Raw genomic sequence first — 19,435 nt, 5'->3', positions numbered from 1 at the left:
CACTCAGGAACGAGACTCATTCTGTCTCCTAGAGATGAATGTATTTTGGTGCACAAAGTGAAAATCAATCCCAGAACAACAGCAAAGGACCTTGTGAAGATGCTGGAGGAAACATGTAGATAAGTATCTGTATCCACAGTAAAACGAGTCTTATATCGACATAACCTGAAAGGCTGCTCAGCAAGGAAGAAGCCACTTCTCCAAAACTGCCATAAAAAAGCCAGACTACAGTTTGCAAGTGCACATGGGGACAAAGATCTTACTTTTTGGAGAAATGTCATCTGGTCTGATGAAATAAAAATTGAACTGTTTGTTCATAATGACCATCATTATGTTTGGAGGAAAAAGGGTGAGGCTTGCAAGCCGAAGAACACCATCCCAACCGTGGGCAGCATCATGTTGTGGGAGTGCTTTGCTGCAGTAGGGACTGGTGCACATCACAAAATATATGGCATCATGAGGAAGGAAAATGATGCAGATATATTGAAACATCTCAAGACATCAGCCAGGAAGTTAAAGCTCTGTCGCAAATGGGTCTGGACAATGACCCCAAGCATACCTCCAGAGTTGTGGCAAAATGGATTAAGGGCAACAAAGTCAAGGTATTGGAGTGGCCAGCACAAAGCTCTGACCTCAGTCCGATAGAACATTTGTGGGCAGAACTGAAAAAGCGTGTGCGAGCAAGGAGGCCTTCAAACCTGACTCGGTTACAGCAGTTATCTCTGGAGGAATGGGCCAAAATTCCAGCAACTTATTGTAAAAAGCTTGTGGAAAGCCACCCAAAACATTTGACCAAAGTTAAACAATTTAACGGCAATGCTACCAAATACTAAAAAAAGTGTATGTAAACTTCTGACCCACTGGGAATGTGATGAAAGAAATAAAAGCTGAAATAAATAATTCTCTCTACTATTATTCTGACATTTCACATTCTTAAAATAAAGTAGTGATCCTAACTGACCTAAGACAGGGAATGCTTTCTAAGATTAAATGTCAGGAATTGTGAAAAACTGAGTTTAAATGTATTTGGCTAAGGTGTATGTAGACTTCTGACTTCAAATGTATACTGCGTTCCAAGCATCATAAATTATGCCTTCACTGGCCACTTCGAAGGGAAAACAGTAATGAAGGCCACACTGTAGGATCGTTACAAGAGAATTTTCAATAAAGTTAGTTCAGAATGACCGTTTTAAAACACCTTTCAGCCCTCAGACAGTGGAAGGTAAAGTCTATGAGGGGAATAGAGCATTGGGAAGATCACTTCTGAATGGAACGTACCCGTGTGTAATGTATGTTACAGGGCAGCCAAAGCAGTGCAAACCTCTTTTAAAATAATACAGACATTGGATTTACTCACTCAAAGAGTTGTGCTAAGGTGTGGTAACACACTGGCTGAGAGCCACCACAACGCGATAAGGTATTGAATGTCTTACACGAATACGGGACGCTTGAGCATTTTGATCACTTCAATACAGGACGGGGGTCCTCTTTAAGAGTCTTGCTGTTCTACCCTTGTATGCTTTAATATGGGACACAAAGCCTTCGATACAGGACATTCCCTTATCCTCTAAAATACAGGACAATAGGTGTACCGTATGGGAAAAAATACCAGACTTCTGGCTAAAATGGGACCGTTGTGAATCCTAGCAGCAATAAACTACATATGCCACGTCGGCCGGGTTTTTTTAAGCTGTTGTATGTGACAACTCTCACGCATGCTGAACATACGCAAGTTTGCATAGTTACATTGACAACTAATATGGACATGCTAGCAAAAATCTGATCGGTCCACATATAACCTGCAGTTTGAACAGTCAGTCACAAAAATCGGATTTGAGAAAAAAAATCTGATATTTCTTGCAGTGTGAACAAAGCCTGAGAGTCCTGGGTAACTGGATTTGCAGTTAGTTACATTGTAATAAATACAAATAATTAAGTGTTTTTCAGACACTGTGTTCCAGTCAGTTCTCAAACCACTATTATTATACACAGAAAGTCTGTTATCCTGTGATTTACATTTAGTTTTTTTTCTGCTCTCCAGGAATTCATTAGGGAAGGTTGTCTCTTCAAGCTCACCAAGAAGGGTCTGCAGCAAAGGATGTTTTTCCTAGTAAGATTTAACTTCTAGTCTGTTTATTGTTTTGGCAGTCTTTACTTTTAACTTCTGTCTTTGCTGACCATATATATATATATATATATCTAAAGTTTTCAGACATTCTGCTTTACACAAGCAAAGGAGTGACAGCAACCAATCAGTTCAAAGTTCACGGACAGCTTCCTCTGCGTGGCATGATTGTGAGTTTACCCATTAGACACAGAATGGAATACTAGTGAACTGCTTGCTGCGTAGTACACACTGTATACAACTTACTATTTTATTAAGACAGTATGCATTATGCAACAACACACATTTCAAACTGTGATAAGTTTCATTGATGTCACATGACCTTATGTTAATTTTTCAGCTAAGTATAAATCAAGTATAATTCATTGGCTATGGTCATCTGGTTATTCTATGCATACAGAATAAAATGTACACAGTATACATACTGCATACTGCAGAAACATAGCCACAGTCTCCAAATAATAAACTGCCTCTTTCTCTTCTTTTCAACTGTTTGGAGTACATAAGCCATTGATGAGAAGAAATTAGTATTTAAGAGGATGCTATTTATTTTTTATGAGATAATGGATGATAATAATTAGATGAAGTTACAACATTATTAATTGGTCATAATCATACATCTTTTTTTAACTGCTTTTTTCACCCACCCACCAAAGACAGTAAACAGTTCAGCTTGGTTTTACTTAGTTGAAGATTTAGCACACACTCCCCATCAATAAGTCTCATTTCTCATGTCAACCAGCTTGCCTGAAAAGCCCTTTTGATAAATAGCTCTGTCCAAACAGTCTGCTCAAATGCTAGGCTGAGAGGATTTGCCCAAAGGTAAAAATAAGAGCGCTCTCTCAGTGTTGATTAAGTTGTGATGTAATGAATTTAGAATTAATGTGGCTTGCAGGAGTTCTCTCAGATTAAAAGTACGCACACAGGCAGTCTGTGATAAATTATGTTTACTCTTGCATTTTCTGTAAACATCTGAACTGTCTATCATCGTAGGGTTGTTTTTATAGTGCAGTGGTCTTTCAGCCTTATTTGCAGTATCTACTGTTAAATAGAATTTGAATATGGTCTCTGTCCTGGCCCAGAATTATGGGAAAATGCACTGATATGATAGACAGGTTCAGAGTAGTATTCCAGGTTATGTTTAACCTAATGTTTATTGTACTAATGTACTACTTCTGTGTCATGCTGTCTGTTAACAGACAATAATTTTGACTCAACCCTCAGTAACGAAGTTACTGGCATTAAAGGCATTAAAAGCCCATTTTACTCTGAGGGTCAGAGAGATGGAAAATGTAATAAAAACGAAATTATGTTTTTGCTTAACATGTCTATTTTAAACACATTGGGCCTCATTTATGAAATACGAGCACAACATATTTCCATTGTGTAAATTGTTGCATTAAATTGGATGCACAAATTTACTCAAGAATGGTTTCAAAAATAATTTACACAGAAATTATATCTGCTTGTGCTTCATGATTAAGGCCCATATTAAGTTTATTAATGTAAACATATTTCATGTTCCTTTTTACAGATAGAAGGAAGAGTCAAATTTATTAATTATGGTAATGCCTAGTTTACACTACACGACTTGCAGACTACGCCCTGCAACTCACAGTCTTGTTTTCTGTCGTGTTGGTGCGCACACTACACGACTGATCTTAGACTGGGTGTATCAACTACGTGACCAATTGTCCCCGACTGAGTCCCTGTATTCACCTGGTATTAAAAGATGTATTTTGGGTGATCCAATCAAGTACAAGTGAGAGACATCACCGTTACACCTGGCCGTCTCTTGACCACTACTGTTTGGATTTCGAGGAGAGAGTCTATGATTTCATGAGGACAAACAATAATCATTACGTCTGTGTATTACTGAATGACAATAAAGCACAAAAACGTTAAGGAAAAAGCGGCAAAAACTGTGCACAGTTTCTCTTAATTATATGGCAACATGACATTTAGAGCAGAATTCTTAGTGCAGCACCTATAGCTAATGTGCGTGCTTCTCATATAGTATGTGTCCCTTTTGTGCATGTTTATGCATTCGCTTTTTTACATTTTCAGATTGTACACTTATTTCTCTTTAAATCCACACATAACCGGCAAAAAAAAAAAAAAGCTGGTGTTACAGCTGTCTTTAGTTTTGTCCCATTTCGAACGGACCGCCCAAAATGCATCTTAAAATTAAGATAACGAAATTCATTCACAAGCTCGCGCAGTTTATTCGTGATAACATTTCGACAAACAAAAGAACGGCTCACCGTTTTTGTACTTGCAAAGAAAAAAGGAAAAAAGCTGAAAATAATTAAGACAGTGGGTAGGGAGATGTGGGTAATTTATTTTCTAATTATTTTTCTCTCCTCTTGGGCTCTTTCTGTATTTCATTGGCTTTGGCTTATTGTCGATTTTTCGCACACCTGATGACAACATGTCTAGAAATCAAGCTGGTTTGAAATCTGTTATAGCGTCTGTGACTTGTCGGGGCGTGTCACAGGAGTGCGCACAATACACGACCGTTGGTCATGAGATCTGAGACTTCGTTGTGGACCAGTCGCCAACTCAAAACATCAAAGGAGACAAGCTGAAGTTGTGTAGTGTATATTAGGCTTAATCAACAGCATGCTGTAGATGACGTCCTTCCTTAGACATTAATAAAAAAGTTATTGATGAAACCATAGCGCTGGATGTGTGCCATAAGCTGTGTAAATGGCTTAAGATTTGCTTACAAGGAGTTATGTAGAACCATGACACAAGGATTTATTAGGAATTTGTTGAGTGATGTCTTGAGGGTTTGATGTTTGTTTAATAATGTTTAATGGTTTGGTGTGACAGTAGAATGGCCTCTGGCCTCTCTGTCTACTAACCTGCATGTCTGTGCTTCGCTCCTGCTTGCAGCTTATTGTGCTGGATGCTCCGGTGAGTATGAGGAATCTCCCACTCCCAAGCAACACACCTCGAATGTCCACAACATTTGCACCTTCCTCTTGGTTCCTTCCTCTCTCCCTCTCTGGCTTCAATAGACCTGAGAATTGCTAGTAGTCAGGATGTCAATGAGTAGTTTATTGCTATTTTTGTGGATGGGATCTGTCACATACACTTCTCCTAGAATGTCTATAATACAGAGTCCTGTAGGTCTGACTGGCAGGCCTCTCTTTGGTTGGTGTGTTTTGCAGGTAGAGGAGAGTGAGAATGAGTGGTCTGTTCCTCACTGTTTCACCATATACTCCGCTCAGAGGACCATCGTGGTGGCAGCCAGGTGAGATACATGTGAATGAGAGTTACAGCACTCGGTAAGGCTTTTCACACTATACTTGGGAATCGTAACCTGGGAATCTGATTTCACTTAAAGTAATATTCCAGGTTCAATACAAGCTAAGCTCAATCGACATCGTTTGTGGCAAAATATTAATTACAACGGAAGATAATTTTGACTCTTCCATCCTTGTCTTTAAATTAGCACAAATCTGGGTTACACTGAGGCTCTTACAATGGAAGTAAATGGGGTTAATCTGTAAACATTAAAATACTATTTCAAAAGTATAGTCACAAGACGTAAACAATATGTGCTAACATTTTTACAGAGTGATAAATTCACTGAGCTTTTCTGAGTAATTGTATCTAATTTTAAAACTTTGGTGCTATGACGACGTAACACCGTAAATCCTGTAATCATGCAAAAACGACAATTTAAACAACTTTACAGCTCAAATAATAAAGTTTTAAGAGAAGAATTAATTTAAGTGCTTTTATAAAATTATAAGCTTTATATTTCTGCCTTTTAAACCCTCTAATCATTGGCCCCATTCATTTCCATTCTAAGTGTCTTTTTGCTTTTTTTTTTTTTTTTTTAAATTTAAAGGGGGGATGCATTGAAATAAATGTTTTGTTGTAATCAACATTATGCCACAAATGCTGTTGATTTGAGCTTAACTTGTATTGAACCCAGAATATTCCTTCGGCATTTCCAGTCCTTAACGATGCCATTCATGATGTTTTTAGAAATTTTAAGGGAGAAACCATGGGCAATTTTGAAAAACTATTCTTTTTGCATTCACAGCCCTCAGCAGTTGTTAAAAAATTAGATTGTTTCAGATTTCAACAGAACAGTAATAACAAATGAGAAATAAGTTGATGCTATTCAAAAACAACTTAATAAAATGACAAAGTCTCAACTTAAAGGTTTCTTTCCAATGCATAAGTGCCATGATGTATACCATGAAAGTTGTTTACTTTTTAATAATGGGAAACATCAAATCAAGCTAATTGTTCATTGTCTTGCACAGCCAAAAGAAAATAAGTTGCACACTGATCGTCACAAGCAAAGCTCGAGTTTGCTCTGATTGATTTATTGCAGAGACTTTAACAGAACTAAACATCATGACAAATAATTTTTGCTTTGTGTGTTTGTGTGAAACATTGAAAAAATAACTCACGATTATGTTAACCTAAAGTTCAAAATTATATTTCAAGTGTGACAAGCCCAAGTTTATCTCAGAAACAAATATTTCTTTAACTATTTGTCTTTGCTGTTCATCAAGAGACTCTTTTTCTCTCCTTCGCAGCTCCAAAGTAGAGATGAACAAATGGATCGAAGATCTGAACATGGCCATTGACATGTCGAAGAAGTCTCAGGAGAAATCAGATGTTCTGTTGGACCCAAGCCTGTATGACCGCTCCAACAGTAAGTACTTTAAGCCTGTTTGTGAATTCCCCTATGTCCACACTTGTGCAGGTGTGTGATGTTTTTTTTTTTAATCCCTTAGCCTCTTTACCACTGCTCCTGAAGTAGATGTAAACCCTACCCCTTCCAATTCCTCCTCCTCTCTCTCTCTCTCTCCTGTCCTTTGTTCCTCCACTCCTTCCATGCAATCATAAGGGTCATCAGATGAGGTGTCTCTGGAGCAGGAGTCAGAAGATGACATGAACTCCTCCCGCTGCTCTCTGGACAAGCAAAGCCACCACAGGGCCAACACCACAATGCATGTGTGCTGGCACCGCAACACTAGCGTCTCCATGTCTGACCACAGCCTAGCCGTGGAGGTAGAATTTTACAACACACACATTTTCTTGGAGCCCGATTGTAAAGTTCTTGACAGCAAATGCAGTGTACAAAACTCTAGAATCTATGTTTAGGTGAATCTCATACAGAATGTTTGGGTCATTTTACTGCAAAATGGAAAGAAAAAAGAATAAATTATATTTTGCAAAAAGAAAATGAACCTGTACTTGCATTAAGACTTTTGCCTTGTAACATTATTTTCATGAGTTAAACACATTTCCCCCCAGAAATTCTCATTACTAATAAGAATCATCCTGTCCAGACACAAATATTTAATTATACACAGTGATGCTAATAAAACCAGCATAAATTACAGTACAAAAAATGGTGCCACTATGTATAAAATTATCATTTAAATATGATTTTTGCACTAATAAGAATAACATTGTTGCCATTTTTCATTGTCATGAAAATCATATCACAATGCAAAACATTTCAGTAGTCCTAAAATTAAGCTTCATTTTCTTTATGCAGTATATATAATTTCTTAATTTTTTCTTCAGATGTAGGAGTGAAATATGACTCAGACATGTTCTTGACAGGTTTTTGAGATTTTTTTTTTTTTTTTTTTTTTTTTACACACACATGCACATACACACATAAATACCATCTCCGAGCCTGGCTGTTGAGGTCTGGACTGCAACCGAATCTTGTGGATGAGAGGCAAAGACTCTAGGATCTTTTTCTGCATCTGTCTGTCTTTATTCAACCTCATATTTTCCAGTGACACTCCATCCAGTAGCTTCTCCTCCCTCCTTCCCCCTACTTTGTTTTTATGTCTGTTACATATTGTTTCTCTGTATATGACTATCTCTCTTTTGAATTAACAGTTACTGTCTTTTGAAATGAAAGTGACTGAATTAATTAACTTAATCATGGATGCTCCTGGTCTTCTAACATTTCTTTTCTAGAAAAATATCTAGAAGAGATAAAGATTTTTCAGTCGTCTTTTTTTTTCCCCACTCATTGATAGAAAGCTAACATTCTAACTTACTTTGTCTTCTCTTCTTCTCTTTTGCTCCTTGTTGCCATTTTTGTCCTCATCACTTTCTCTGCACCACATTTATTTTGTCCTTCCCCCCATTTACATCCTTCCCTGTGCCTGTGCTCTGTTTGCCTGCCTGCCTGCCTGCTCTCAGTATTCAGTTCACCAGCCGTGTCTCCGGAGCTCCCCCCTCGTTACCTGCTCGGTCAGGGCCAGAGACCCAACACCATCACACATGTGTGCTGGTACCGAAACCAGAACCTCTCTCTCATTGACTACCTGCGCATGAACCAGGTATCAGTGAGGTCAAAACCACTAATATAAGGGTCATCATCAACTCGGGGATCTTCAACAGGGGGTTTGTAGTGGTACTGTAGGGGGTCGCCAATTGTTGTTTGATTTTTGTGAAAAAATGTAAATGTGTTAAACAAAAATACAAACGATAAGTTCAACCAAGCTTAATGTTTCATTGTCCCTTCCACATTAAAATGTTTTAAGTATATAAATATAGTGTATAAATATGTATATTAATTTGTACATCAATAATGATTATTTTAATGGCATTGCAATGTACACTATATGGCCAAAAGTTTGTGGACACCATAAGTGCTTGATGAACATTTTATTTCAAAACCTTAGGCATCAATTTCCCCCTTTGCTGTAATAACAGCTTCCACTCTTTTGGGAAGGCTTTCCACTATACTGTATGTAGTAAGATGGCTGCAGGGATTTGCTCTCATTCAGACACAAGGCTATCAGTGAGGTCAGGAACTGATGTTGGTCGATGGGGCCTGACTTAGTTGCTGTTCCAGTTCACCCCAAAAGTGATCAGTGGGGTTCAGGTCCGGGCTTTGTGCAGGCCAGTCAATTTCTTCCACGCCAGACACAGTAAACCATTTCTTTATGGACCTCACTTTGTTCACAGGGGCATTGTCATGCTGGAACAGAAAAGGGTTATCTCCAAACAGTTGCCACAAATTTGGAAGCACACTAAGCCCAAGCCATTACATAAAGAAACATTAAGATTTTTCTTTACTGGATTTAATGGAGTAACCAAATTTGTTAATTAGAAGAGGGTGTCCACAAACTTTTGGCCATATAGTGTATGTATATAGATTATTATGGTATATGTATGTTATTATACTGTTGGCCAGGCTTAAAACGCAACACATTTGATTTGATACAATATGTAACAGGGGGTCCCTGGTTCGTCTCTCTATCCACCAATTGGTCCTTGGCCTGAAAAAAGTTTGAAGACCCTTTATCTAAATCTATTTATTTAAATATTTTATACCTCTACAAGGAAGTCTTATAAACATAATGGATTTGATACTTTTATACAAGTCTATGAAAGCCAGTGGTGTTTACACAGACCACCATGTCACTCTTCTGTTGGTTGCTTGTAGGCGTTCCTACTCAACTGCAATATCCAACTGTATCAAGAGATTTATATAGTGCAACAGTCTGATTCCGGATGTAAAAATCCCATTCATTTAGACAAATTGATTTTCAACGATAATTTATAAAACATTAAAGACAGACCTACCATGAGCTACGAGGTTGTTCATTGATGATAAATGCTTCCGTTGAAGCCATCCATCTGTGTTATCTCAACCTCATTGTTTAAAAATTGTTTGATAGCGGAATTCATGGTAAACAACTACATTACCCATGGTACAGCAGAGAAAGAGAATCAATCAGAGAACCGCGGTCAACAAAACCCATGAAACATGCCTCGGTGACCCCACGCTCCTATGACGCACTGTAAATGACGTAATCGAGTCATTCTCCCCTCACCCTTAAACTATTTAGATATTTGTACATTATGGTATATTTTGCAATAAACTTAAAATATATTGTTTCTATATTTTTAAACAACAACCTAAAATCAATAGTTTTATACACCAATCAGCTGCAACATTAAAACCACCTGCTTAACATTTTGTTGGTCCCCCATTCTGATGGTTTATGTGAACATTAACTGAAGCTCCTGACCTGTATCTGCATGATTTTATGCACTGCACTGCTGCCACACGATTGGCTGTTTAGGTAATCGCATGGATGATTGTTGGTGCCAGACGGGCTGGTTTGAGTATTTCTGTAACTACTGATCTCCTGGGATATTCACACTAAACAGTCTCTAGAATTTACTCCGAATGGTGCTAAAAACATCCAGTGAGTGGCAGTTCTGTGGACGGAAATTCCTTGTTGACGAGAGAGGTCAACAGAAAATGGCCAGACTGGTTTGAACTGACAAATCTACTCTGCGGTAACTCAGAAAACTGCTCTGTACAATTGTGGTGAGAAGAATAGCATCTTAGAATGCTATTCTGAGATGCGGGTTGGCACAGTTTTGGCAGCAAGAGGGGGACCTACACAATATTAGGAAGGTGGTTTTAATGTTGTGGCTGATCAGTGTATATATCCATAGTTTTTTATTCAGTGACATCATTCGCAATGCTTCATGGGGTTGTAGTTTGTGCCCTCATGAAAGACGGTAAATACACAGCCTTGTACCTTTGTCTTTGTCAGATTTTCAAATACTTTTTTTGGCTCAAAACAAAGTTCGTGATGTTGTGATTCACCTCGGAGCTGGTTGGTTTGGTTCATGGCGCTCAGCTCTTTTATGAAGGATTTTATTAGAAGTCTATGGAAGAAATAAATGGAGAAAATACTTACAGAACCCAGACGGCTGAAAAAATGGGCGGGCACTGTTGCCCTCTATTACGTTGTATTCTCCACATTGCTCATTTGTGTAAAGTTAAACTTTGCTTTGTCGCATCACCAACAGTCTCTGATGCTTATGTCGCCTCAGAGTGCCAATTGCCATTGAAATGTAATGACTTTTGGTCACTTTGTCGCTGCAAACTGTTGTCAGTTTAAACGGCCCTTAAGAGTCATTGTGACCTTAGAGATTCGGGGCTAATTTCAAGGTCAGACTTTTACCTGAAACAAATACATTTACAAAAAATAAAGCACTGTGACCCTCAATTATCTAAAAACCAGAGTATTTTAAACCTCCAGGAGGAAGTTCTGCAGACACTGCATTTGAAAACCACTATAAAAGTCTTATGAAATTCAAACTGTATGGTCTTCCTCAGAGTATTTAGACAGCAATTCTCTCTGACCAAGTACATTCTTGCTTTGATTGAACCCCAGAAACAGCACAGATTTGGCAAGTAAAGCCAAGCTGTGGAGCGAGTTTGAACTTTGCCAATGAAATCAAGACTTCCCATTGTTCCCATTGAACAGTTTCCATTTAAATAAACTCTAAAGCAGCACTAATGGTAATTTGTGAATTAGGAGTTCTCTTGCTGTGTTGCAGCAGTTGAAATCTTGAGTTCCTGTTGCCCTCTATTACAGAACCAGCTGTCTGGCTACCTCCTGAGGAAGTTCAAGAACAGCAACGGCTGGCAGAAACTTTGGGTCGTCTTTACAAACTTCTGTCTGTTCTTCTACAAGACACACCAGGTATGAGAATATGCACCGCCTCTTTGATTTGTTGTGTCTTTTGAAATTCCTTTTAAAAACATCAGGTTCCTGTAGGAGGTCTAAAGAGCCAGATAATTTATCATTAATTATTGTTTTTGTTCCAGGATGACTTTCCTCTGGCCAGTCTGCCGTTGCTAGGTTACACAGTGAGCACCCCAGGGGAATCGGATAGCATCCATAAGGAGTATGTCTTTAAGCTGCAGTTCAAATCCCATGTTTACTTCTTCAGGGCAGAGAGCGAATATACATTTGAAAGGTAAACCTATTAAAGCCTTTTCCATTTATTCATATATTATCAACTTTTTTTAAATTCACATTTATGCTTTTCTTTCTTTATTTTTTTATTTTTTTATTCTTTGTATCATTTTAATTGTAAGGCTGTCAATTGATTAAAGGTGATTATGCCAATTACTTTAATTAACTGACATATCATGTAATTGATTTTAAAATTAATTTGATCATAAACATTAATCACAACGCTATTTGCTTAGAAAAGCACCCAAATGAACATGGCTTATAAAAAAGTGATGTCTGTGTAAATCAGAGATGAGAGTGTCGACTGCATCACACACTGTTGTCACACATAAATGACCCATGAGAAAATGTATGCGATTTAGCTGTGCTGATTAATTATGAAGTAAGTATTGAACATGTTCATATTTGTCTGGAATTATTAGAAGAATTGACTTGAATATCTGGCAAAATACAACAGAACTGCTCACATTAGCAAGCCAGTAATCCAGTACACTCTTGAATTAAAAATATAGACAATCTTTTCACATTATGTAGTTTTATTTGTCCCTCTGGAAAATATGTTGTGAAACGCGGGGTTCAACACAATTTTTTTACCATTCACTGTGCTCAAATCACAAAATTAGTAATTGTGTCCTTTTCTAATTTTCCTAATCAAATAAAATCTTCATTTGTTTCTCATGCATCAGTCCAAATGCAATAGCCACTGTTAGATTAAGTTTTGAAGCGTGTCTTATATTTTCTGATGCCTTCTCAATGATTAACATTCACTTCAGACACTTGGTGAACTTTAGAAACAATGAGTTAAAGGGTTCAAAGGCTGGACAGTGCATTCACTAGCTTTTTACCAAAATGTCAATTTGCATGGGATAAGAATAACAGGGGTTATTTTTACAGAGCGTTTGATAGGTAAAAGTCACTATTATCTTTACCAGCTCTGAAAGCGTAGCCTGCAAAAAGTCCAGAAAAATTACTGACATGAACGATTAGCATGGGATTAAAATAAATGAGAAGCTGTGGTAAGTAACCTGTTACATTACCCCACATCCCCATATAAAATAACCATGTTCAAATAGTGCAGAGAGAACAAGGCTATTTTTTTTAAAAAGCATCTCAAAACCCTTCTGTTCTGTTTCATTCCATCTACCTGCAAAAACGTGCTGAATGCAAACCTGTGTGAATGGCTTCTCATTCATTCTGTGCTGCCTACTCTCAGCAAGTGTTCTTTGAAGTGCATTGCCTGCAGCTGAGGCTGCGCTGACTTTGACTCGCAAAAAAAAGTGGTACTTCAAGCTTGAATTGCTTTGATGGTAACACTTTACAATACGGTTCCATTTGTTAACATTAGTTAACATAAACTAACAATGAACAATACTTTTACAGCATTTATTAATCTTGGTTAATATTAATTTCAAAATAGTATTACATTTAAAAAAAATCAAAAGTTGTGTATGTTAACATTAGTTAATCCTCTATGAACTAACATGAATGAACAATTGTATTTAATTAACTAACATTAAAAAAGATTATTAAATGCTGAAAAAAGATATATTGTTCATTGTTAGTTTGTGATATCTAATGCACAGTCTAATGGTAACGAATGGCACCTTATTGTAAAGTGTTACCGCTTAGATGTAGGAAAATTACTTATTATTCCTAATTACGTACGGGTCAGGGGACATGATTATTTTTTGTATTGCTTTATTTTGGGGTCACTTGACTGAAATGTTTCTCATGATCTTAAAAACCTTTTGATCTGAAGGCATATGCTTAAATGTTTGAAATTTGTTTTGTAGACAAAAATATAATTGTGTCAACATATTAATTTATTTAATTACAAAATTAAAATGTTATTTTATTTAAAAAAAAAAGGTTTTTGAAATGGATGACTTGGACCAAATAATAAAGAAAAGCAGCCAATAAGTGCCCAACATAGATGAGAACTCCTTCAATACTGTTTAAAAGCATCCCAGGGTGATACCTCAAGAAGTTGGTTGAGAAAATGCCAATAGTATGTTTCTGCAAATTCTAAGCAAAGAGTGTCTGCTTTGAAGATACTAAAATATAACATATTTTTTATTTATTTTGGATTTTTTTTAGTCACAACATAATTCACATAATTCCATTTCTGTTATTCCATAGTTTGATGACTACACTATTATTCTAAAATGTGAAGAAAAAATAATAATAAAGAATAAGTGACCCCAAACTTTTGAACGGCAGCGTGTGTGTGTGTGTGTGTGTGTGTGTGTGTGTGTGTGTGTGTGTGTGTGTGTGTGTGTGTGTGTATGTATGTATGTGTATATATATATATATATATATATATATATATATACACACACACACACACACACATACATTTGTGGCCAAAAATATTGACACCCTTGGTAAACATGTTTTTATTGATTATCCTTTTGATCTTTCATTCAATATACTCACAAAAATCTATCCTCTAATGGAGAGAAAACAATTTCAAACGCAAAACAAGTTTAATCAAAAATCTAATATTTTTGTAAAATATATGTGGCACAATTATTGGCACCCTTTTATTCAATACTTTGTGCAACCTCCCTTTGCCAATATAACAGCTCTGAGTCTTCTCCTATAATGCCTAATGAGGTTGGAGAATACATGGCAAGGGATCCGAGACCATTCCTCCATACAGAATCTCTCCAGTTCTTCAAATTCCGTGGTCTACGCTGGTGGACTCTCCTCTTCAGTTCACCCTACAGGTTTTCTATGTGGTTCAGGTCAGGGGAGTGGGACGGCCATGGTAGAACCTGGATTTTGTGGACGGTGAACCATTTTTATGTTGACTTTGATGTGTGTTTTGGATCACTGTCCTGCTGGATGATCCAAACAGGTCCTATTTTAAGCTTTCTGGCAGAGGCACTCAGGTTTAGATTTTTTATCTGATGGCATTTGATAGTCCATGATGCCATGTATCCAAACAAGATGTCCAGGACCTCTGGAATAAAACCAGCCCCACAACGATAAAGACATCAGCTTTAACTTCCTGGCTGATGTCTTGAGATGTTGCTTCAATATATCCACAATTTTCCTTCCTCATGATGCCATCATCTTTTATGAAGTGCACCAGTCCCTCCTGCAGCAAAGCACTCCCACAACATGATGCTGCCACCCCCATGCTTCACGGTTGGAAAGGTGTTCTTCAGCTTGCAAGCCTCACCCTTTTTTCTCCAAACATAACGATGGTCATTATGGCCTAACAGTTTCTCCAAAAAGTAAGATCTTTGTCCCCATGTGCACTTGCATACTGTAGTCTGGCTATTTTATGGCAATTTTCCTTGCTGAGCAGCCTTTCAGGTTATGTTCATATAGGACTCGTTTTACTGTGCATATAGATACTTATCTACCTGTTTCCTCCAGCATCTTCACAAGGTCCTTTGCTGTTGTTCTGGGATTGGTTTGCACTTTTCGCACCAAACTATGTTCATCTCTTGGAGACAGAATGCGTCTCCTTGACTGATTTCTTTTGATTTTCCCATGATGTCAAGCAAAGAGGCACTGAGTTTGAAGGTAGGCCTTAAAATACATTTACAGGAACACCTCCAATTCAGTACACCTATCAGAAGCTAATTGCCTAAAGGCTTGGGAATTTTGCAAGCTGCTTAAAGGCACAGTTAACTTAGTGTATGTAAATTTCTAACCCAATGGAATTGTGATATAGTCAATTAAAAGTGAAACAGTCTGTCTGTAAACAGTTGTTGTAAAAATGACTTGTCATGCACAATGTAGATGTCCTAAACGACTTGCCAAAACGAGATATATATATATATATATATATATATATATATATATATATATATATTTTGCAATTAACATTTTTTTATTGATTCAAAGAAGAAAACGCAACACATACACACCGAATCAACATTTAACTTTTAACCCTCACTAATATCCCTCCCCAAACACCAACCCCACCCAACCCCAAAGAACCCCCCTGTGGTCACATAAAATAATACACACACACACAAAATAAATAGATCAAAATTAAATATATAATAAACATACATAATTAAACTAATATTCTCTCTCCTCATCCCTTCCCCAAGAGTACCCCAAAACTACCAAATACCTACCCCACTTCCTGAAATACAAGTCCCCCAACCCCAGCCTTCTATCTGTCATCTCCTCAGAAGCCGCCACCCTCCCCATTTCCGCACACCACTCCGGAAACTGTGGCGCTCCATCTGACTTCCAACCCCTTAAAATAATTTGTCTGCCAGTCATCATGCTAGTCAGAACCCAATTTTGTATGTATTTGTCCCCCAAATTTATAACTGCCCCATCGCCCAAAATACAAAGTCTGGGGCAAAGTAAAATTTGAGTGCCCAAAACGTCAAAAAATTTGAGTGCCTGAAACTTTTAACCTGAAATCTTGGATCTTAACACATCCCCAAAAAAAATGGGTTGTGTCTCCAACTTCTGATTGGCATCGCCAGCAGGTGAGTGTGTCTTTAAGACCAAGCCTATATAATCTAGAGGGGGTCCAATAAAATCTATGAACAGAAGCCACACCTCCTGCAATCAAACACCTTTTCGGCGTCAAGTGAGATGGCAGCGACCGGAGACTGATCATTTGCCACTGACCACATGATATTGATGAAACGCCTAATGTTATCAGAAGAGCTACGGCCCCGAATAAACCCCACCTGATCTATATGTATAAGAGATGTCATAACTTAACCGGTTAGCCAAAACTTTTGACAAAATTTGTACATCTTGCTGGATCAGGGAAATTGGACGCTTGGATCATTGTCCGTTTTAAGAATCAGACTGATCCAGGCTTGTGTCATGGTTGGGGGAAGCTTTCCGTTCTTTAATGATTCCATATAAACTTCTAACAAAAGTGGAGGCAATTTTGTACATAAGATCTAAAAAATTCAGTGGCAAAACCAGTTTTGTAGGTAAGGCCTTACTTACCTCGTCAAGCTCCTCCAAGAATATCTCAGAATTGAGAATTTTTTTGCTCAGTTGTCAATTAAGGGAGTTCTAATGGTTCCACAAATTTTCTAATGTCTTCCTTCATCAGTTGATGAAGACATGGAACTATAAAGATCAAGATAGAACTCTTTAAAGGCATTATTAATATCAGTGGCTGAGGTAAAAATTTCACCACCAGCAGATTTCACTGAGGGAATGGTAGAAAAAGACTCTCTCTGCTTTATATATCTAGCCAAATGCTTCCCTGCTTTGTACCCCGACTCAAAGTATGACTGTCTTGCCCTGAATAACCAAAACTCCACTTTCCACGACAAAATAGTATCTGTATTTCATTCAGGTCAATTCTCTGAGGCTATTAGATGACATTTGTTGGAAATCAGGATTTTGCAACAGGGAAACATTAAAGTGCCAACTATATGATTTATTTTTCTCCATAGGTGGCAACAGCTCTAAATTCACTGGGACGTGATCTGAGACTAAGATGTTTCCAATTGAGCAGTCAACAACAGATGAAATGATGGACTTAGATATAAAAAATCTATTCTAGAATAAATCTTATGGACTGATGAAAAAATGTATAGTCCCTACCAGATATCTGCAAGACAAGATTTTTACACATCCTGTGAAGTGTCAGGGTTGCTCTATGGAGTTTACACACTTTTGCTTAACTATGATCAAGGACTGAGTCCATCAATAGATTAAAGTCTCCTCCCAGTATTATATCATGGGGGTGCCAGCGGCTTGCAACATCCCTTCAAGATCAATAAAAAAGCCCTGATCATCAATGTTAGGTGTGTAAATATTAGCCAAAACCAATCTTTGCCCCTGAATTTCTGTTAAAACAATAATAATTCTCCCTAATTTATCTTTAATCTGTTTGAGAGATTTGAATTGTAGATGTTTACTTTTCAATGTAATGACTCTCCTACTCTTACTTGAGCCAGCACTAAAGAAAACATGCCCACCCCATATCTTCCCAATTTTTTCAGCTTCCTGTGGAAAGGTGCTTTTCTTGAAGAAATATTATATCACATTTCTTACGCTTAATAAAATAAATAACCTTCCTTCTTTTTATGGGGTGCCCCAACCCATTCACATTCCATGTGGAGAAAGATAACCCACTCATATTAACATTTGACATTTTGATATAATAGACAAAATAAATTGTGTGTCAAAAACAAGATTATACAGACCACCTTCCAACATTAGTGCAACAATCAAAGCCCAAACTCCCCCCACGGACCAAATAAACAAAGTAAAACATGCGTATTAACCCAGCGCACGACAGCGCCAACCGGCGTCAATCCCTCTAAACTCAAAAGGTCCATGTATGCCTACGAGAGCCACCGCGACAACTTTGCCATCAGATTGCTCAAGTCCGGTGCTTCTGCACAAATTTTGTAAGGCAAAATTACATAACAGAAAATACTTTGTTAAACAAACCCCAGCCAATAGGCAGAATAAACACAAAGAACGTGTAGATTCATTCACAGAACTCTCGAAGGTGTGTTCCTCCACAAAACAGATTCCAACTGATATAAAGTCGTTCAGTTTCCTCGGACATACAAACAAGTGTTCAGTGAGCCAGCTGTTTATGAGTGCAGCAGATGACGTAATCATTCCAATGTCCCGCAAAAATACTCCACAAAACAAACTCCAGCCAACAGGAGGCATAAGCACAAGGAACGAACAGATTCATCCACAACTGTCCCGAAGCAGTGTTATTCCACAAAACAAACTCTAGCCACTAGGCAGAACCAGCACAAAAAGAATCAAAACAGGCACCCGGTTCCTCGGATGGTCAAGAGTCAAATTCACTCAGAGGCCGCATGAAAAAATACACCATGATTTACTCAGTCCGTCGACTTTTATAAAAGTCATCCTTTGTGTGGGCATGTAGATATTTTGCGGCCATCCCCAGCATCCACTCTCAATCTCGCAGGGAACCCCAGTGCAAAAGCGATCCTCTGTCAATGCAAAAAGTTTCTTGAAGGAGAATTCCACAAAACAAACTCTAGCCGCTAGGCGGAACCAACACAAACAGAAACAAAAATGGCGCCCAGCTTCCTCAGACAATCGAGTGTATGTTAAGCGAGTCAATCCACTCACATGAGAAACACCAAATGGCTTACTCACTCCGGTGTATTTATGAAGGACAGTGCTTGGTTGGGACACGTAAATAATTTTTGGCCATCCTTCGTATCTATTCTCAGTTTGGCCGGAAACATCAGTGCAAAAGCGATCTTCCGTTGATGTAAGAGTTTCTTACACTCCTTGAATCGATCATGTTTCTCTCTTGTCGAATTAGCAAAATCTGGGAACAAGAAAATATTGTGATTCTTCCAAGAAAGCTTTCCTTTGCTCCCCGCCTCGCGCAACATGAGATCTTTATCGGATGATCTAAAAAATTTGGCCAGAATTGATCGGGGCCTGTCCCACTCAGCAGATCTGTGAGCCGGGACTCTGTGAGCTCGCTCAATTTCCAGCTTATGGCCTGTTATGTTGAGCAGACTTGGGAAGAGCTCGTCTAGGAATTTCACCATATCTCTGC

The 19,435-nt window shown here is 38.0% G+C and overlaps 1 protein-coding gene across 1 annotated transcript in view; it reads left to right on the top strand.

Moving 5' to 3' along the window:
- LOC127446513 (FERM, ARHGEF and pleckstrin domain-containing protein 2-like) overlaps window positions 1-19,435 on the top strand; it is a 74,630-nt gene that overhangs the window by 52,135 nt on the left and 3,060 nt on the right. Inside the window, exons 21-28 of the mRNA XM_051707488.1 lie at window positions 2,042-2,110; window positions 2,206-2,295; window positions 4,964-5,044; window positions 5,302-5,384; window positions 6,691-6,809; window positions 8,327-8,466; window positions 11,536-11,643; window positions 11,769-11,920. Of these exons, the coding sequence (XP_051563448.1) occupies window positions 2,042-2,110; window positions 2,206-2,295; window positions 4,964-5,044; window positions 5,302-5,384; window positions 6,691-6,809; window positions 8,327-8,466; window positions 11,536-11,643; window positions 11,769-11,920 (842 nt within the window). The remainder of the gene's footprint in view (window positions 1-2,041; window positions 2,111-2,205; window positions 2,296-4,963; window positions 5,045-5,301; window positions 5,385-6,690; window positions 6,810-8,326; window positions 8,467-11,535; window positions 11,644-11,768; window positions 11,921-19,435) is intronic.

The sequence above is a fragment of the Myxocyprinus asiaticus genome, chromosome 9, assembly GCF_019703515.2.
Source record: "Myxocyprinus asiaticus isolate MX2 ecotype Aquarium Trade chromosome 9, UBuf_Myxa_2, whole genome shotgun sequence".
NCBI classification, from domain to species: domain Eukaryota; kingdom Metazoa; phylum Chordata; class Actinopteri; order Cypriniformes; family Catostomidae; genus Myxocyprinus; species Myxocyprinus asiaticus.
This window is presented reverse-complemented; position numbering and strand designations above follow the sequence as displayed.